The sequence below is a fragment of the Alosa sapidissima genome, chromosome 12, assembly GCF_018492685.1.
Source record: "Alosa sapidissima isolate fAloSap1 chromosome 12, fAloSap1.pri, whole genome shotgun sequence".
NCBI classification, from domain to species: Eukaryota; Metazoa; Chordata; class Actinopteri; order Clupeiformes; family Clupeidae; genus Alosa; species Alosa sapidissima.
Window position 1 is genome coordinate 29,040,818 of NC_055968.1, and position 16,039 is coordinate 29,056,856.

General features: G+C 47.1%; 1 protein-coding gene across 1 annotated transcript in view; it reads left to right on the plus strand.

The window, feature by feature from the left end:
- LOC121678548 overlaps nt 1–15,018 on the plus strand; it is a 52,304-nt gene extending 37,286 nt beyond the window's left edge. Inside the window, exons 43-57 of the mRNA XM_042058167.1 lie at nt 989–1,249; nt 1,539–1,799; nt 6,465–6,725; nt 7,072–7,332; nt 8,020–8,280; nt 8,537–8,797; nt 8,921–9,181; nt 9,393–9,653; nt 10,013–10,273; nt 10,445–10,705; nt 11,062–11,322; nt 11,641–11,928; nt 12,184–12,417; nt 13,100–13,168; nt 13,652–15,018. Coding sequence (XP_041914101.1) covers nt 989–1,249; nt 1,539–1,799; nt 6,465–6,725; nt 7,072–7,332; nt 8,020–8,280; nt 8,537–8,797; nt 8,921–9,181; nt 9,393–9,653; nt 10,013–10,273; nt 10,445–10,705; nt 11,062–11,322; nt 11,641–11,928; nt 12,184–12,417; nt 13,100–13,168; nt 13,652–13,932 — 3,743 coding nt within the window. The 3' untranslated portion in view covers nt 13,933–15,018. The remainder of the gene's footprint in view (nt 1–988; nt 1,250–1,538; nt 1,800–6,464; nt 6,726–7,071; nt 7,333–8,019; nt 8,281–8,536; nt 8,798–8,920; nt 9,182–9,392; nt 9,654–10,012; nt 10,274–10,444; nt 10,706–11,061; nt 11,323–11,640; nt 11,929–12,183; nt 12,418–13,099; nt 13,169–13,651) is intronic.
- The last annotated feature ends 1,021 nt before the right edge of the window (nt 15,019–16,039 follow it).

Sequence of the window (16,039 nt, forward strand, 5' to 3'; positions counted from 1 at the left end):
ATAAAGCAGTGTAACAAAATTATCCTGTAGCCTTCTTCTACTAAACCATCAGAATTGGATTGTAGATATAGATTGTTCCATGATCAGTTTATGTTTTGTGAAGGTAATGTTGACGTCAGCTAGCTAGAAGCTTATTAAGAAAGCCACCACTATGGTGATTTCTAATGGTAGATTGATTTGTTTGTTTATTTGTTTGTTTGGCTGTGAACATAAGATTCTGTTTCGCAGTTACATCATGGCTTCGATACTCTATTGTTGCGAAACAGAATCTTATGTTAGAATGTTCAAAAACTCACAGTTGCTCCAGGGGGACTGTCTGTGTAGTTAGTTCACTTGAAGTCACTCTGGATTAGCCTAGAAATCTAGACGCACCCTAGCGGCGGCAAATTAATTTGCTCAGCCTGTACGTCTAGTATCAAACCATAGGGATTTCTATTGGCTAACACCGTGGAAGTTATTCAATCACAGCGCTCTATTTTGTTAGAGAGTCTTAAGGCGGGCTTAACAGGATAACGACAGTCCTGCGACAGTGAACAACAAGGAAGGTGGCTATGGCGAACGAAGAGCGGTTGTTTGAATCGGCGTTGGCGTCAACTTTGGAGAAGTTGGACTTGTGCTTTTCTTTGAAAGTTGAGCAACACAATGCACTAAAGTCATTCCTTTCGAAGAAGGATGTATTTGCCGTTTTGCCGACCGGATATGGATATGGTCGTAGCGCTGGCCTATTGCATGCCTAGGCAGTTTGAAAGACAATTCTCTGCCCGCCCCTTGGATTAAGCGAGGTGAATGGTTCGATGCCAGACTATACATTTCAATGATATAGGATGGCCCGCCAGGCTAACTCTGGATAAGAATAATGTAACAATCCCACATGTTTAACATGATGTAGAAGCCTGTTTTGTAAAGAAGTATTTACAGAGAAATATTGTGTAAATGCATGCGTGCATGGTCCCACTGATTGTTAATAAACTGCTTCCTCCTGTCTCAGTTCCCTGTGTGCCTCTAAACGTGTCTGTGGAGATGGACTGTGGGAATGGCGATGCAATGGTCTCCTGGAGCTCCACCCAGGGCGCTGTGCTGTACCGTGCCTTTGCCCAAAGCATCCGCGGAGAGGCCTCCATCTGTGAGAGCTCCGAGCCCCATTGTGCCCTGGAGAACCTCACCTGCGGCGTCCCCTACCAAGTACAGGTGGTGTCCGTCGGGGACAACTGCACCAGCCTGCCCAGTCAGGCCGCTGAGTTTCAGACAGGTAAGGAGCAATGCTTACGGGGAACCGGGATTCCTGTCTCCCTGAGACTCATAAGTTCAACATTTACTTTGTATTATGCAGTTAAGAAGGGCCTTAGTTTAATGCAGTGGGCACCAAAACTAATTAAGTGGCAAATGAAAAACAGGATGGATAGGAAAGAAAAGGAGGTTCTGACCTTGTCTGACAAAAAATACGATATTGCAACTGAATAAGTTATAGTTTTAATTATATCTCTTTTATACTGATGTTTGTGTGTGTGTGTGTGTGTGTATTTGTGTGTGTCTTCCAGTGCCCTGTGCCCCTGAGATCACAGCGACGATTCTTGACTGCTTCACACACTCAGCGCTGCTGGAATGGGCCTACGCTGAGGGGGCACAGGCCTACTCAGCCCTGGCACAGTCTGCCAATGGGCACAACAGTAGCTGCAGCACCAACTACACCAACTGTGAGCTGGCTGGGCTGGCTTGCGGTCAGGTCTACTCATTCACCGTGGTGGCATCTGATGTCCAGTGCAGCGGTAGAGCCAGTCTCAGCGTGGACACACCATCAGGTAATAATAATAATAATAATAATAATAATAATAATAAGCTTTATTTGTATAGCACCTTTCGTACACAGAATGCAGCTCAAAGTGCTTTACATTTGGAGCATGTAACACAATAATAGAGTCAGTCAGTCATTATCAAACACTCTTCTTCATTGCTGTGGCCGTTTATGATCCAATAAGTACAAAAAAGAAGAACGCGCACATCCAGATTCAAACAGGTGCTGGACCAGAATACTTCAGAAATCAAAAAATGACGTTAGTCCGCACACTGAGAACTCCGTTTTAAAAGATTTTAATCACCACATGTGACGTTTCGGGCTGAATACCCTTCTTCAGACATGAAAACAGCAAAAAGACAAGGCACATATATACATACACCAATCGAAGTCACCTGACAGAACACCTGTTACAGGTTATTATCTTAAAGTGCAAAGTGTCCATTAAAGTGCAAAGTATCCATTAAAGTGCAAGTGCAAGACAAAGTCACATGATAATACTGTGTACTATACATAGTGCCACAGGCAATCTTAAAGTGGTGATCAAATACAGGCACAGTTAAGCAAAATTAAGCAAAATTAAGCAAAAGAGCCACAGCTTATATCACAGTAACATGACCTAGCTTAAGAAGTCACAGTAACATGGCCTATCTTAACAGAGTAATGATGAAATACAAAGCCCAGAAGAGCAAGAAACAAGCAAACAGGCCACAGCTTATACACCACAGTAATGTGACCTACATGTAGCTTAGGAAATCACAGTAACATGGCCTAGCTTGAGAGAGCAATGATCTGATACAGTTAGACCCAATCAGTGACATACAAACAATAAAGTACAGAGAGCCTCTGATAAATATTAGGCCTAATTGAGTCTACAAAAAAGGTCGCAGATCAAATTCCTCATTCATTCCTTTGGGGGATAGAGTGTCAAGCGTATAAATCCAGAAGGCCTCCCTCTTTAGTAGTTGCGTATTGATTTCACCCCCTCTGGTGGGTGATTTGACTACTTCGATCCCCCAGTAGCGAAGTGTGGACAGATTGTGGGAGTTGAGGGTGAAATGAACTGCTACAGGGCTTTTGGAGTCAAGTCATGATTTCTTATGTTGGATCTGTATTCAGATATTCTGATTTTCAATGGCCGAGTGGTCTTGCCAATATAGGCAAGACCACACGAACATTTGAGCATGTAGATGACATTCCGTGTAGTACAAGTGATAATGTCTTTAATAGCAAAAGACTTCCCTGTATGAGGATGGCTGAAACAGTTTTCTGTGTGAAATTACATTGTGTACATCGGCCACATCTATAATTCCCGGGGGGCGCTGCTTGTAAGAAGTTGGTTGGAGTTACTGGTGGAAGATGGGATGGGTCTTTTGAAAACTACCCGCGGGGCAGAAGTGAAAACTTTTAATCCTGGATCAGATTCAATTATATGCCAGTACCTATTGATGATGGATTGAATCTCTTTTCCAATGGGGGAATATTGCACAATACAGTTTACTTGAGATCTTGTTTTTTGTATTCTGGTGCGTTGAAGACATTCTGCTTGAGAAACAGAATCAAAACGACTACGTGCGTCTTCGATCCAGTCTAATTTGTATTGTCTCTGTGCAAACCGCTTCTCCAACTCCGCAGCTTGTGTCAGATAGTCCTCATCAGTGCTACAGATGCGGCGAATACGACTAAATTGAGATATCGGAAGGGCCCTCTTAAGAGCAGTCGGGTGGAAAGACTGTCCGTGTAGAATCGAGTTTCTGTCTGTACTCTTCCTATACAAGTTAGAGCCAAGTGTGGTACCATCTCTGTATATTAAAATATCCAAGAAATTAATTTTTTGTGTGCTGATTTGTGTGTTGATTCAACACAGCATTGACACTGGTGATGCAACCCCTATCCCTCAACGTGCACATCGCTTGCCCCATTCTCGACAGCTGGCTGCAGAGCAGTGTCTGGAGGAAATGAAGGCTGCTGGAGTCATCGAGCCCTCTGACAGCCCCTGGGCTTCTCCAGTTGTATTGGTCCCAAAAAAAGATGGCAGCTGGCGGTTTTTTATCGACTTTCGGCGGCTCAACGAGGTGACTGTTAAGTACTCATATCCACTACCCCGGATTGACGAGTCCCTAGATCAGGTGGGTGGGTCGAAGTGGTTCTCGTCGTTGGACCTCCGGTCTGGTTACTGGCAGGTGCCCCTCGCTGCTGATGCCAGACAAAAGACAGCGTTCACTACGGGGACAGGGTTGTGGCAGTTTAACACCATGCCATTTGGGCTTTGTAATGCTCCCGCAACATTCGAGCGACTGATGGAGCGTGTGCTGCAGGGAATTCCCAAAGAAAGGTGTCTTTGACAATCTGAAGCTGGCTCTTTGTAGTGCACCAATCCTTGTGGCGCCAGACCCGAAGCTCCCTTTCATCCTGGACACGGACGCCAGCAATGTAGGCTTCGGGGCCGTCCTATCCCAGGTGACAGCAGATGGGGAGAGGGTCATTGAGTATTACAGTCGGTCCTTCAACAGCGCTGAACGCAACTACTGTGTGACCCGAGAGAACTGTTAGCTGCTGTCGAAGCTGTTCGTCATTTCAAGCATTACCTGTGTGGCCTTCCTTTCGTGGTCCGGACTGACCATGCCTCCCTGCGTTGGCTCCTCTCTTTCCGTGAGCCAGAGGGTCAGGTCGCCCGTTGGATAGAACAGCTACAGGAGTTTCAGTTTGAGATTCAGCACCGGAAGGGAGAAAACCACCAGAATGCTGATGGGCTGTCCAGGAGGAGCTGTTCAGCTGCATGTCCACAGTGCAGTCGTCTACCTGGCAGTGCTGAGGGCACGTTGCCTGACATGTTCGAGGACGAACTGCTAGCCATTTAGTGCCGAGCCATACTACCGGCCTCCAACATGTCCTGGGCCACCGAACAACGTAAAGATCCAGAGCTCCAGGTTGTGATCAGCTGGGTGGAGGCTGGACAGCGCCCATCCTGGGAAGATGTAGCTGCTCATGGACTCACAGTGAGGGGCCTGTGGTCCATGCGGGATGGGTTGGCCCTACATGACTGGGTGCTGAAGAGACGCTGGGTGGAGCCTGCAACAGGTTTACCTAAATGGCAGACTGTTGTCCCGAAGTTTAGCTGCGGATTGGTCCTCACAGCTATGCATGGGCAACCTGGAGTGGGTCACTTTGGGGTGAAAAAGACACTGAAGCGTGTGCGGCAACAGTTCTATTGGAGCACGTGCAGGAGGGATGTAGAGTCCTACTGCTGCCGGTGTGACGCATGCACTGCCCGTAAGGGACCCGAGGACCGTTCCCATGCTCCACTTCAGCAGAGGAGGGTAGGCTATCCCATGCTCCACTTCAGCAGAGGAGGGTAGGCTATCCGATGGACCGTTCCCATGCTCCACTTCAGCAGAGGAGGGTAGGCTATCCGATGGACCGTATAGCTGTGGATGTGATGGGGCCCTTACCATTGACACCCCCGGGAAACCGTTACATCATCGTGGCTGTGAATTATTTCACCAAGTGGCCAGAGGCGTACGCTGTGTCCAATCAAGACGCGTGTAATACAGCTGAGGTGCTCCTTGGAGGCATGTTTGCTCGGTTCGGAGTGCCTGCAGAACTCCATACGGATCAAGGGCGGAACTTTGAGTCCCGTACCTTTGCAGATTTTTGTCAGCGGATGGGCATTCGGAAGACTCGAACCACTGCTCTCCACCCTCAAAGTGACGGCCTTGTCGAGAGGTACAACCGCACCCTTGCCGAACAGCTAGCCTTGTGTGTGCAGCAGGATCAGAGAGATTGGGACCTGCAGATTCCTCTGGTCCTCATGGCAAGCCGCACTGCAGTCCAAGAGTCCACAAGTTGTACTCCAGCGCTATTGATGCTTGGTAGAGAGCTGCGGACCCCACCCTCACTCCTCATGGGCCTACCCCCTGATGCTCCAGATGTCCCTGCAGGGCTTGAGTATGCACACCAACTGCAGGACCGACAGAGAGAGTTGGGGAGGTGACATATCGCATCCGTAAAAGACCTGGAGCGTGGTGTGTGGTCCTCCACCATGACAGGCTGGCTCCGTACTGAGGGGAGGTGTGTGCGCACGAGAGTGTCTGTGTCTACCTGAACTACTCATCGGCACTACACCAGCTACCTAGCTAAACTACTGTACATCGCTGCAGGGCTATTTTTGGCTTGTGGCTAGACGGAGGTATACATGTGAACAATGCATTTAAAAAGTAAATTCACAAAAACTAACTCACAAATGATATACATAAACTGAATACAAACAATATAAAGTGAAGCAATCTTATGGATGACAATATTTAATAGAAATATTTATAAGATTGCTTATGAGGCTGCAATCAGTCAATCTACCTCTCCCCATAAAGATATTAGACATGAAAGAGGAAGGGGGGAGACAGGGGGGTCAAGACCAAGGGGGAGAGGAGGGGCTACCAGAGACCCTCAATACCAGTGTGTAATAAATTGAATAGATTGAAACTGTAACTAGATAACCTTGATCTATTGTGCAATAATGTGATTCATACATACAGTAAGTATAAGGTCTAACCTGTTACACTTACATACATGTAGTGAAATCTAATTACTCTGACCACACAGTTCTGGCCTTTTTTACTCATTTCCACTGTCTCTTTCCCTCTGTCTATCTTTCTCCCTTTCTCTCTCTCAGTCCCCTGCCCACCTATGGCTGTCGTCTCATCACTGGATTGCGATAGTAACACGGCCTTAGTTGAGTGGGGGGCCAGTGGTGGGGCGGAGTCATACATGGTAAAGGCCATTGGTTGGGAGGGTCATGTGACAGGATGTAACACAACGGATCTGGAGTGTGTTGTGCCCGACCTCATGTGTGGCTATACGTACAACATCAGCGTGGTCGCCATTGGCAACGAGTGCAATGTGTCAGAGAGCGACATCTCATTACTCCAATCAGGTCTGTTTGTGTGTGTATTGCATATATTTATAATACAGTCATGTTTATGTATATGCATTAATAATACAGTCATGTTTATGTATATGTATATATGAATATGCATATTTTGTATATGTTCTCATGTTCTGTGTGTGTATTTGTGCATTTGTGTTTATGTGTGCATGTATAATATGCTTGTGCATGTGTGTGTGTGTGTATGTATGTGTGTGTGCGTGTGTGTGCGTGCGTGCATGCATGTGCATGTGCCTGTGTGTGTGCCTGTGTGTGTGCGTGTGTGTGTGTATGTGTGTGCATATGTGTGTGTGTACGTATGTGTGTGTGTGATGTTTCTGCCTTGTCCTCCTAGTGCCCTGTGTTCCGGAGCGTCTGGAGGGGAATGTGGACTGTGAGTCCGGGGCAGTGTCCGTGTCATGGGAGCCCAGTAACGAAGCCACCTCTTACACGGCCATGGCCGAGGGCGCCGCCGGCTACGCCTCTGTGTGCAACAGCAGCACCACGACGTGTGTGTTCAGCGATCTGCTGTGTGGACTCACCTACAGCATCAGTGTGTTGGCAACTGACAGCACCTGCTCCAGTCCATACAGCTCCAGCATACAAATGGATACAGGTGAGAAATATGTTCATGTACATGTACATATTCACACACACACACACACACACACACACAAACACACACACACAAACACACACACACACACACACAACACACATGGGCATATTCACACACACACACAACACACATGGGCATATTCACACACACACAACACACATGTACATATTCAAAAACTGAGATGTTCAGACAGAAACAGACAGACAGACAGACACACACACACACACACACACACACACACACCTGCAAACACACACATTAATATTCATATCTTAGTGGGAACCTCCCATTGACTTCCATTATACAGGAACTGAAGAATGCAAAACCGGTGCCTGGGCCAGGCTCTACAATTGAAACTCTCCTAAATGCGCAGTTTGTTATGTTATTATGGGCTAGGTTTGCCCAGGTTGTTTTTGTTGCCGTTTTTGGAGCCTGTGCTGTCCACAGAGATCGCGTTTTTTTTTTTACAGTGTATTCAGGACACCGACAGCTAGCGGTTGGTTAGGTGATGTTTGCAGTAAGTGACATAAAATGTTTTAGCCTAAAAAACGCAGTGACATCGCTTAGAGCACCTTTAAACATGATCAACTATCCAACATCACTTGGGTACATCACCGCTATCAGAGTGAAGCCCCCACCCAGTCCGCAGTACTCATGGTCTCCCTCTGTGCTGTGCTCCCTCAGTGCCATGCCAGCCTCAGAACGTCAGTGCCCATGTGGAGTGCTTCAGTGGGGGAGGCATAGTGTCATGGCAACAGGGCGAGGACCTGTCCTCGTACAGGGTGCAAGCGGCAGGCCCCGACGGCCATCGCATCCAGTGTCATAGCAACGACACCAGCTGCCGCTTACCCAGCCTCTTGCACTGCGGTCAGCGCTACAACCTGACTGTGAGTGCACAGGACAGCCAGTGCAGCAGCCCTGACACATACCTCACGCTGCAGTCAGGTAAGAACTACTGTACAGTAACCACAATGCCTCTCACTCTGAGCCACATCATCATTGGACACACACCCTTCTTATGGCCTAGAGTAGAGTAGCACTGTGTGATATACACATGTAAATCATCAAACTTCAAATGCATGCTTATGAAAGACCTAAACATGAAAGAGCTAAACGTCATGGCTTTCAGTGATCTTGTTTGCTTGTCAAAAGTTCCCATAGTTCTCATCTCATAGTTCCTTTCTCTCTCTCCTCCCCTTAGTTCCTTGCGAGCCCACTAACTTGCAGGCGTCGTTGCTGTGTGAGTCAAACACTGCTGCAGTGACGTGGGAGCGTGCCAGCGGTGCAATGGGCTACCAGGCAGAGGGCATTGCCACAGATGGGCACCAGGTCAGCTGCAACGCCAGCCTGACCCACTGCGACCTCCAGGACCTGCACTGTGGTCAGACGTACATAGTGTCAGTGTTTGCCCAGAACAGAGAGTGCAACAGCCAGGAGAGAGTTGACACACAAGTGAAGACAGGTGTGTGATAAATACACACACACACACACACACACACACACACACACGCACACACACACGCACACACACACACAATACACACATAAATAGAACTCTGATCTCTCTCTCTATTCTCTTGCCCAGCCCCTTGTCCTCCACAGAACGTATCTGTCCACTCGCAGTGTGAGGACGGTTCCATATTGGTCACCTGGGAAGCCAATCCCGACGCGGAGTCCTTCCACGTTACTGCGACACCCAACAGTGGGCCGTCCCTGTCCTGTGACTCCATGGACACCAGCTGCTCCATCAGCGGCCTGCCCTGTGGACACAGCTACGCTGTTACTGTGACAGCCGTGAGAGACGGCTGCACGAGCGAAGACAGTGAGACGGTCCAGGTGTCCACAGGTATGTCTGTGTGAGCACAGGTGTACAGTGTGTGTGACACTGTCAATTTTATCTGTGTCTGGTCAATATTCTGACCCTAGTGGCTATTAGGACGTATCAGGTAGAGAAAACCAATGTGCATTATGTTTATAATATGTGTGTGTGTGTGTGTGTGTGTGTGTGTGTCTGTGTGTGTGTGTGTGTGTGTGTGTGTGTCTGTGTGTGTGTGTAGCTCCATGTATACCTCAGTCTTTCCATGGCAGTCTCGACTGTGTCAGCAACTCAGTCTGGGTGGGCTGGGACAGTGCCTTGGGGGCGGAGTCTTACACAGCATTGGCTGTGCGAGAGGGCGGAGCCAACTCCTCCTGCACCAGTGATGATGACACCTGTGGTGTTCCCGATCTGGACTGCGGGGCTCTGTACACGTTTAGCGTCACCGCCACCAACGAATACTGCAGCAGCACAGCCAGCACAACCTTCCAGATAGAGACAGGTAGGTCTACAATGACACACTTAGCAGCGCATGCCCTCAAAAGCACACACACAAACACACATATACAGTACATGCAAACAGACGTAGCCTACACATGAATGCACACACACTCACACACAAACACAAAGTGTATGCAAGCAGACAGTGGAAAATTAAGCATTAATCAATGGCAAACTTGACTTTGGTATAGATAAATCAAGTCTCAAACAATGTGTATTATGAAACACGGTATCTAAGGTAGCTAAGGCAGAGAGGACAGAAACAAATACTCTAGGTGTACCAGTGCACACACACACACACACACACACACACACACGTTCATTTAGTCAAGTCAACACCTCCCTCCTCTTTGTGTGCAGCCCCATGCCCCCTGACAGAAATCTCCACGGAGACGGAATGTCATAGCAACGTGATCGATGTACGCTGGGAGATGACCGAGGGCATGGCGTTCTACCTGGCCACGGCTGAGGGCCACGACAAGAGCCTGCTGATGTGCAACAGCACGTCCACTTCCTGCCAGCTGCACGGAGCCCGCTGCGGCATGCAGTACACCGTCATCATCTCCACCTCATCAGACAAATGCTCCAGCCTAAGGAGTCCACCCAGGAAGATCCACACAGGTTTGCCCCCCACCACCACCACACACACACACACACACACACACACACACACACACACACACACACACACACAATCCATATACAGACACAAATGGTTTGAAGCTCTAGTGAAAGGATTTTGTTTTGTCCAGTATCTAGCCCTTCATATGACCTTTGACCTTTGTTTTGCAGCCCCATGTGCACCAACTGGCCTGTCCGCCCAGGAGGCGTGTGAGCAGGATGTGGTGGTGGTGTCCTGGACCCCCTCCCGCGTGGCACACTCCTATTCGCTAACGGCCGTAGGTGGAGACGGCGACGTGCGCACTTGCACTTCCAGTGTGAGCAACTGCACCCTGTCTGACTTGCACTGCGGACAGTCCTACACCGCCACTGTCACCGCTAGTGGCGCCAACTGCACCAGCCCTCCCAGCGCACCACTCACCTTCCAGTCAGGTACAACAAAACCAAAGTTTAGGTTTGTGTCTGTGTCTGTGTGTGTGTGTGTGTGTGTGTGTGTACTTGGGTGTATGTTATTTGAGGCACTTGGTGTTTTAAGCCCCCAACGTCGTCTTCCAGGCAGCGCTGCATGGAAGGCACTAGGGTTAGGCAAGGGTTAGGGTTAACGTTAGGGTTAGGTGCCATGAAGTCGATGGTCGCTGCGCTGCCTTGAAGTCGACGTTGGGGGCTTAAAACACCATCGAGCGTTATTTTGAACTGTTGTGCTATGCACGAAATGAGTTTCTCAGTTCTATTTTCTATATCATAGTGAACTTTCAAATGTGTGTGTGTGTGTGTGTGTGTGTCCTCAGTGCCTTGTGAGCCAGAGAATGTAACCGTGGACGTGCAGTGTGAGACCAGCTCCGCTATTCTGTCCTGGGACGCCAGTGAGGGAGCGGTGGCCTACGTGGGCTGTGCAGAGACGGACGATGGGGACATGCTGTACTGCCACACCATGGGCACCTCCTGCTCCATCCAGGGCTTAGACTGTGGCTCCTTCTACAACTTCAGTGTCCAGGCGTCAGATGGCGTGTGCAACAGCTCCTTCAGCCCTCCAGAAAAACAGGGAGCAGGTAAGCAAAGCAAAAATCACAAGAGCGGTTTCTGCAATGGGACCAGACAGAGATCCACTTTAGCAGAAGGTGTATAATATTTTCATCTGGTGGGGGTAGCTGTAGCCCAGTGGTAGCATTGGTGTCTTATACCACTAGGGAGCGCATCATTTCCTGAACCCATCCCCCATCTCCCATTCACTTCCTATCTTCCTTGTCTTCCCTGTCTTGTCTATTTAAGACTAAAAAGCCCCAACATAAAACCTTTCATCTGCCTATTGAGCCTCAACTCACACAACTCTGGCACGCTTGTCCCTTTTATCCCTCTCCTTGCTGCAGTGCCCTGCCCCCCTGCCAACATCCAGGTGAGGGTGCGTCGTCTGGGCGTGATGGAGCTGGTCCTGGTGTCCTGGAGTGCAGTGGAATGTCCCGAAGTGGAGTATCTGGTGCTGCTCAGCGGCCTTATCCAGGACGACCCACTGGCAGCCATAGAGGTCTCCTCCTACTGGACGGATCACACCTTCTTTGAGTTCCCCCTTCCCTGCGGAACGAGCTACAACATCCAAGTTCTCACCCGGAATGCTGCCGGAACGAGTGATCCTTCAGAAGCCATCACTGGAACTACAGGTATCAGAACAGGCATCATAAACTTGAGTGACCCTTATAAACCGTTATAATGGTGATGATAGATAGATAGATAGATACTTTATTGATCCTCAAGGGGAAATTCAAGGTTGATGATGCATGCAGTGTGCTCAAGAAGTCATCCTTCGGTTGGTTTATTTGGACCAGGTCCTAGACCTGGACTTAATTTCACAATTTCTCTGGTTGTCTAACCCCCCCCCCCCCCCCCCCCCCCCCATCCTCCTCCCTCTCTCTCAGCTCCATGTGCTCCCGAGGGTTTCCAAGCCCGTGGTGATGACTCGTCTGCCACGCTGAGCTGGGACGCGGCCGTGTTTGCCGAAGACTACACAGTCACCGGGGTGAGCGATGGCGAGCGTGTGGAGGTGTGCGCCACGACCGCCCTCACCTGTGACGTGACCGGAGTGGTGCTCACCACTCTAGAGCTCACCGCCAGGAATGCAGTGGGAGGAAGTCTCCCCACCAGACTCACTGGTGAGCCAGTGACCGCTCGCAGTCTTGCTACGGACACCCATCAGTAAGGCGGGGATCACATCAGCCAGCGGCAAACGTAACACAACGCTCAGACCATAATAAGTTTTATCTCGTTCCTAAGCAACACAAACGGTTTGTCAATTGAATACGCTCGCGTTGCGCTTTGAAAGTTGAACCAAGTTCAACGCTCAGCTTGTTCAGCGCTAGCGTTACGCCAGCGTTGCCACCGTTCCACTGCCGAACCATAGAGAAGAAAAGGAAACCTACCGCTTGCCGCTGGCTAATGTGATCCCCGCCTAAGGCTATGCTCAGTCAGTACCGCTTAGTGAGGGCACTCAAATCAATGTTAAAGAGCCAAGCAGTTCTGCTCAGTTTTGTGTAGTGCAGTGAATTGTCAATTAAAGTCAAAGCTGTTAAGATTGACCTCTGCTTAAACTTAGGTAGGCGTCCAACAAGTTCTATTGAAGTGAGTCGGTAGATCAGGCCAATCATTTAATTGTAATGGCTTCATGTTGGCTTCAGTAGTATGACGTAGCTAAATGAGTGAATGAATGGGATGAAACAGAACATTTCTGTTTCTGAAAATTCTGTTCTGACTAAAGTTTACAAGACATCAACATCCCTCAATGAAACATTGACATTAATCAGTAGCAGTTAACCAAGGAACTTGCGTGTTCTACAGAATCTGCCCAGGGTCGGCGTAGAAGAGATCTGAGAGAATCACAGATGATGGCCGGCCTGCTGGAGATTGGTGAGTCATGTTCAGTTTTCATATGTAAAAGAGCAGCAGGAGTGAAGCAAGCCTTCACTATGTCTGCAGAGTACTCCTGGATAGTTCTCCATAGTACTCCTGGATATTTATTTTACTGGATATTCAAGTCCTTAAAAATTATTGTAAAATGTTTTCTATTACTATTTACGATAAACTTAGATTTCTGTTTCATCCAATTAGATGAAAGAAAAAAAATATACACATAGTTAACACTGTTGTATAGACCCTTTCAAAAGAGTTCCATTATCAGCATCATAGTTGGCCCCACAAGGCTTCCGTTTTAACATTCCATATGTTATCATATGTTATAATGCAGAGGAAGTAGATTGGGAACCAAATAGAACGTTCAAGCATTGTTTTTGTTTTTATTGTTAAAATAAAAGGGTCTATAGTGCATACATACTATGTGCTATCAGTGATAGTCTTTAATCATGTACTTCTGTATCTGTGCCCTTCATATAGATGTGTTGACCACACCTAAGCTGCAGGTTACTTCAGTCACAGGTGTGACCCTAGACCTGGAGTGGTCTCCTGTGAGAGGGGCGTCATACTACACTCTTATTGTGAAGGAGGACACGTCCTCACGACCCCCCCGTAAGGTGCTTACCATCTATGACGAGGTTGCCACGGTGACAGACCTCAAGCCCGCCACCCGCTACTGCGTTGTCCTTTCAGCCAAAAACTCCATCGCCCAGAGTGCCTACTCCCAGCCGCTGTGCATCACCACTGGTGTGCCCATGTGAGTGGCAGCTGATGGAGGACTGTGAAGGCGAGTGTGTGCCATTTACAGCAAGACGAAGAACAGGATCAGTTTCTTATTTTCCTTTTTCCTTCATAAAAGCGGATTTTATGATAAGATAGATAGGTCAAATCAACATAGAAATTATTCTGCATTTTCTAGATCACTGTATAAAGGAAAGAGAGAGAAAGGGGGAAGATTGCATTTTCAGAAGGCTGCACATATCCAGGAAAAAAAATATATTAAACCATCCGGTTTTCCTTCAGATGCATGGAATTTCTCCACTTTTGCTACCAGATCCAATAGGGCTATCCATCAGAAAAATAGTAGAGATAATAAAAAATAAATAAAAATAAAATAAAAATGATAATGAATCAAATAGCGTATTGATGCAATATATATTTTACTACATGAATGTGAAGAAAACGTTTTTATCGAGTATTTGATACACTCTAGGTGTGATTTGCCCAAACCCGTCAGTTGATTGTCAGTTGAACTCTTTTCAAAATGAGTTACTTATATGTTTGAAATATCAATTTTTTCAATTATTCAAAGTCAATTATGTTTGATCGCTAGTTCTTTTGGTGAATATAATTTAATATTAGCTCTACTGTATTTATCACAAATGCTTATATTTTTTAAATAGGCACAAAGGACACATTTTCTGTAATAACATACCTACTGTACTCTATTCATTCCCTGTTTTTGTTGACTGTCTCAATCAAGTTTGTACATTCAGCTTTAATCTAGATAGAAAGCAAATAAATTGGTTGTATATCAATCATGACTTTGTAAACCATACAGTATATTTTTTACTTCATGTACAATATGACCTTATCTCATTTTGTGTGAACACTCTGCCATAGTTTTTTTTTTTTAATTAATATTATTTTATTGAGCCCGGAGATGAAGGAATAAAAGTCTGTGAAAGTGAAAAGCGTAAAAAGAAGACCCGGCTCATCTTTGAAAAGGTACCGTATGTTTGCTGTCATGTCAAACTGAAGGACTGTTGATTGCTCGGTTTACAGTGAGTGGACCACTAATGTGGACTACAGAGTGAAAGACCCTTTGTATGTCTTCAAACTGGTCAATAGGGTTTGTATAAGTATAAGTATATATACTCTTTTGATCCCGTGAGGGAAATTTGGTCTCTGCATTTATCCCAATCCGTAAATTAGTGAAACACACTCAACACACAGTGAGGTGAAACACACACTAATCCCGACACAGTGAGCTGCGTGCTACAGCGGCGCTCGGGAAGCAGTGAGGGGTTAGGTGCCTTGCTCAAGGGCACTTCCGCCGTGCCTACTGGTCGGGGATTGAACCGGCAACCTCCTGAAGCCCTAACCAGTAGGCCACGACTGCCCCAATGTGCACCACTGGAATATTGCCAGATATTGCCATGCAAAACATGCTGCAGGCTCAGATCTGACTGTCATTGTACTACTTTGTTATTTTTACTGAGAATTGTAATGAGAGGGCCATGACACAGAGTTCTTTCATAGGATCCTGTCTGGGAAAAAACTTGCTACTGTACATTCCATCACAGCTCAAGCTTGCATTTCCTCAACAGTTCCAGTTCCTTGTTTGTACATCATACAGTGCCAATAAAAAGTATTGTGAAAGTGAAAGCAGATTTCTGCAAAGTAATGTTAAGGAATTAAATATATAATATAGCATTTAGTAGAGGCACGTTTGGCCTTGATTAAAGAATGGAGTCTGCGTGGATCGGTTCAATTCGGCATGTGCATTTGGATCCTGCAATTGTACTCCATTTTTCTTTGCAAAACTGCTCAAGCTCTGCCAAGTTGAACAGGGATCAGATGTGAGCAGCCCTTTTCAAGTCCAGCCACAGATTTGCTATAGGATTGAGGTCTCTGCTTTGACTTAGCCACTCTAGAACATTTACCTTGTTGCCTTTAAACCATCTCTGTGTGGTTTTCGCTGTATGCTTCGGCTCATTGTCTTGCTGGAAAGTAAATCTTCTCCGAAGTTGCAGTACTCTTACAGACTACATCATACATCACATTTTCATGCCGGGAATAAATGGTGTCGAATCAGCTTATTGCCCAAATTCCGTTTATGTCAATATTCCGTTTAACCTGTTTACA